The sequence below is a fragment of the Lycium ferocissimum genome, chromosome 2 (genome assembly GCF_029784015.1).
Source record: "Lycium ferocissimum isolate CSIRO_LF1 chromosome 2, AGI_CSIRO_Lferr_CH_V1, whole genome shotgun sequence".
NCBI classification, from domain to species: domain Eukaryota; kingdom Viridiplantae; phylum Streptophyta; class Magnoliopsida; order Solanales; family Solanaceae; genus Lycium; species Lycium ferocissimum.
In genome coordinates, this window is record NC_081343.1 from 67,755,413 (window position 1) to 67,759,915 (window position 4,503).

Here is a 4,503-nt window from a genome sequence, read left to right on the forward strand (position 1 = left end):
CATTTATGCCACTCATCAATAGTTTGGCTCATTTATGTCATCGTCGTTATCAAAATGACTCATCCATGCCATTTTTTATTAACGTCGGTTTTACAATACCAGATATGACACGTGGCCTCCAACTAGATTATGGTTGTGGGTGGGTAGGATGTATGGGTCAGGCTTTTTATTAATTTGGGATTTAAAATTGGGCTGATTTAATTAAACGACGTAGACCTCTAATTGGAGGTCACGTGTCATATCTAGTATTATAAAACCGGAGTTAATGAAAATAGCATGGATGAGTCATTTTGGTAACGGGCGATGACATAAATGAGCTAAACTTTTGATGAGTGGCATAAATAAACCATTTTCGATAGTTCGATGGCATAAATGAGCCAAACTATTGATGAGTGACATAAATGAGCCATTTCTGATAGTTCGATGGCATATTTTAGCCTTTTTCGTAGAATATAGCTATGTGCTGTAATTATTTAACAGTACCACTATAAAGTTTAATTATGGAGCATAATCAGTTACATTAGGTAATTTTCCCTTACGGGAAAAAGAAGACGAAGAAGAAATGTTGCAATTTTGTTGTATGGGCCCAAGAGCGTGGAATTTGGGGCCTTTTGTGATACACAAGCCCATGGGCTACATTCAAAATTAGCCCAAAACAATAAATAAGATCACATTTCCATCAAGACATAGTGATAGAAGGGAGTTTTAATCTTTTTTAGAAGAGAAAAAGAGGGAAAAAAAAAAGAAGATGAGCAGCGTAAGGAAAGGGCCGCCAAAGCACCAAAATAAATTCGCTTGGAAACCTAACGCCGGTATCAAAATCAATGAAACGGTATATACGCCTACTTTTGATCTCGGCCGACTGAACTTTTTCAATACATGACGTGGCTCTGTCTGAACCGTTGATTTTATTTGCAGGAAGTGGGTGGAAGATTTAGGCCAACGTTGTAGAGAGCAAATTGATTGGAAACGCAAATATGGAAAATACAAACCTTCTAAGTGGTACACTTCTATTTCTCTCCTTGTTAAAAAAAAAAAAAAAGATCTTTTTTTTGGGTTGAATTTGTAATATATGAAGAGTTTTATCAATTACTAAAAGCCAATTTTTAGTTTGTTTTTAAGGGTAAATTATTACTCCCTCCGGTCCATTTTAGTTGTCGTGCTGGTCCAAAATAGGTGTCATTTTAGAAAATCAAGATATAATTAATTATTTGTTTTCACGTTTACCCGTACTCAATAAATGCGGAGAGAGATTAATGTAGTGGAAAAAGTGTAGTACTAATTTGAGATTAAAGAATAAATAAGGATAGTTTAGTCGAATTATCCTTTTAGTTAATCTTTTCTTAAGGGGCATGATAGAAGATAAAATTGGACACATGTACTAGGTTAGCAATACCCATATCTAACTGGTTAAAATTTCTTTAGTATGTAGTTATACTATGTTCATTCAAATTAGTGAACCATGGTACTCAGCAGCCACTGACTTAAATGCATGTATTATTTTTTTAATTTTGATAGTCAGAAGTGTTCGAAAAGAAACGTGCGTCAAGCTTACCACAATCTCTGCACTGGTTAGTTTTAATTTTTTTTCATTTGCTTTTATTTTATTTTATCTGTATTTGTTACAGCATACTTGAATACTCTATTGCCTTGTGAAGTGTGGTTTGATGTTTTTGCATTAATATGAAATATCACAGGCTGTGCAAAGGAGCATAATGTATGTGCCAAGTGTTCGTGTCGTGTTGGTCAAGTTGTTGGAAGGTTTAAACGTTCCTCCTTTTTTCTCATTCCCTTCTCAATTTGTTGAATCTCTATTCTGCGCTTTTAATATGGGTTTTGTTTCAATTTAAATGATGAACATTGTTGTTGGAAGACATCTCATATGCTTATTATTGATTTCGTGTAGAGATATTTCGGAAGTGGAGGCTGAGAAAAAGGCTCTTGAGGAGGTTTGTTTTTATAGCCTTATCCTTCGGCTTTTCTGTCATTTGTATGATCAACGGGTCATTTGTCAATCTATGAAGGTAATGGTTTTGCTGTTGGTTACAGGCTATCAAGAATGCTCGTGAACGGGATAGGAGATCACTTTTACGTGCTGTAAGAGAAATTTCTGCTGAATTAACCTTATAATTGTTTCTAGGAGATGCCTGCCTTATCCTTGTTCCTAGTCCCCTCTCCCCACAATGGTAATTTTTCTATGCAGTGAAGAGAAAAATCTAGGGAGAACATTTATGACTCTCTTCAAAATCCAATCTCTGCACTTGGTCGGATTTCTTTTTTCTTAATAATAGTGGTGTATGAGCCAACTTGTGTGTACCTTGACTATACACCGGGAACCTGCCATCTCCACCAGCATAAGTACCGGCTAAGTACTTGATAACTCTACCACCTAGGCATGCTTGGACAGATGGGAAGAAATCACCTAGTGTCTTTATGCTTGAACCCTAGTCTTCCATGATTTTCACCCACGTCATTGACCACATTAGAGATCTAGTATACTCGTGCATCTCATATTGAATAGCATGGTGCAACTACTGTGACTTATCATAAACTCCACCTTTTCAATCATTTGTTAGATGTGATCAATATAATTCTTAATCAATAAATAGTCATTAGTATCAAGCCATATCATTTGGTAGCGCCACAGTGGCTTTTGTCCTTTGCTATATTTCAAATCTTCATGTCAGTGAATTTATTACTCCATCCGGTCCAAAAAGAGTGACTACTTAGCCATTTGCACACCCCTTAAGAAAATACTAACTCCTAGGCAAAAATAGATAATTTGACTAAATTACCCCTAATTAAATAGGTATTGGGATTTGGTCACTTTAACACTTAATAAGGGCAAATCTGAAAAAATAAGGTTAATTCTTTCTTGATTTGGTAAGTGGACACTCTTTTTTAACAAAAAAAATAAAGGCTATATGGACACTCTTTTTGAACCGGAGGGAGTACCATGTACGCTAGTCTCTCACATCTAGAAGAAAGTAACCCCTTTAACACTTATTTCTCTCACCCTCGTTGTTCCCCATATTTCATTCTCGTTATTTGATGGAGTCTAAACGAGTACTGTTTTCCACACCACATTAAGCCTTGTGGGCTCTCTTGCTCCTCTTTCTTATGTTATTTGTCTTCAGTGTTGTCCCTCCCTTGGATTCCACCTTGACTGGATTTGTCTCATCTGTAGGAGCAAATAACACTGGTTAGATCTATGTGTCGTCATTGGCACAATTGCTAATCTTCCAGGTGGGTAACTGACAGACCACTTACCGCCTGCCTCTTCTGGCGTGACATTGGCGACAATTTGGTAAATAGTATTTTGACTGCTACAGATCATTCCCCGTAAACAGTTGTACTATTTGCCTTCTTACCCATATGAACATCATCGATCAAATAATACTTAGCATAATGGTCAATGTTATAAATTATAATCCCCCAAAGTGCTCTACTTCTCTCAAATATGTATTCACGTTAGATGAAAATCAGTTTTTAACATGTAAATAGTAGGTCACCTTGTTCCTGCAAAAACCAATGACGTAGATTACAGTTATGGTGATTTTTGTTTATTTACTATCTGATCGTACCATTTTATAGTATAAGCTAACATGTCAATTGTCATTCTCCTCTTTTTTTTTTTTATTTTACTTTCTATCTTCCTTACTTGTTACCAGGTTGTAAATGTACTTTACTTCCCCTTTTACCATTTGTCTTTTCTATTGAACCAAGCAGTATAAAAGTATCTTCGTTTACCAGAGTTTCAGCACATTGGTGTCCGTTGTCTGATTATGTTGCTTTCATGATGTTTCTGAGATTCTTAGTGCGCGTCTAATGTGTATGCAACAGATGAACAAAGGGAAGTCTCAGAGTTCGGAGAAAAACCTAACTCAAAATGACATGAAGGTCGGTGAACTGTTTACAGCATCATCACTTGAGGAATATGCCGAGGCAAACCTCGATGATGAAGACGATGATGATGAAGATCAGGTCAAAGTTGTTTGAGATGTGCATTTTGGAGAATAAATTCCAAATGGCCATTCATAGGTTTCCCTTCATGGTCACTAATTTGATTGATACTCGCACATTTGTGTTGGCAGCTTTGGAAAAAAAAAAAAAGTAAATTTGTTGGCCACCACGGATACAGGCTGTTTGGTTGACCGTCCCTTTTTCAGTATAGGACTAAGGTTGAGACCAACACACTACTGCATTCCTTTTGGCTTTCAGATTTTCATAGCTAGTGATGAGTTTTGAGAGTATAATATAGGCTAAAATAGATTCTTAAGCCTATTTCAATGTAAAATGGGCTATAGTATGAGGTGAGTAGTTATTATAAGTTTTGCAGCGGAGATCCTTCGGCCTTCAGTTCATTTCTTTATCGGGGTAGTCTTGTAGAATTTTATCTGAATATGGGATTCAGCTTAAAAGACAGCTTGCCTCATGATATTGTGATGTACGAGCATTGGTGTATTGCTATTCATTTTACTCGATAGTAGTTGGTCTTTCATT

General features: G+C 36.3%; 1 protein-coding gene across 1 annotated transcript; it reads left to right on the forward strand.

Annotated features, from left to right (window-relative positions):
• The first annotated feature begins 733 nt into the window (after window positions 1–733).
• Window positions 734–4,464, forward strand: LOC132047012 (uncharacterized). Its single transcript, XM_059437884.1, is given in 8 exon segments — window positions 734–832; window positions 919–941; window positions 943–1,002; window positions 1,519–1,571; window positions 1,698–1,761; window positions 1,907–1,949; window positions 2,050–2,097; window positions 3,844–4,464. Coding segments are annotated over 8 exon segments (531 nt in total). The 5' UTR covers window positions 734–748; the 3' UTR covers window positions 4,000–4,464.
• Window positions 4,465–4,503: the final 39 nt, after the last annotated feature.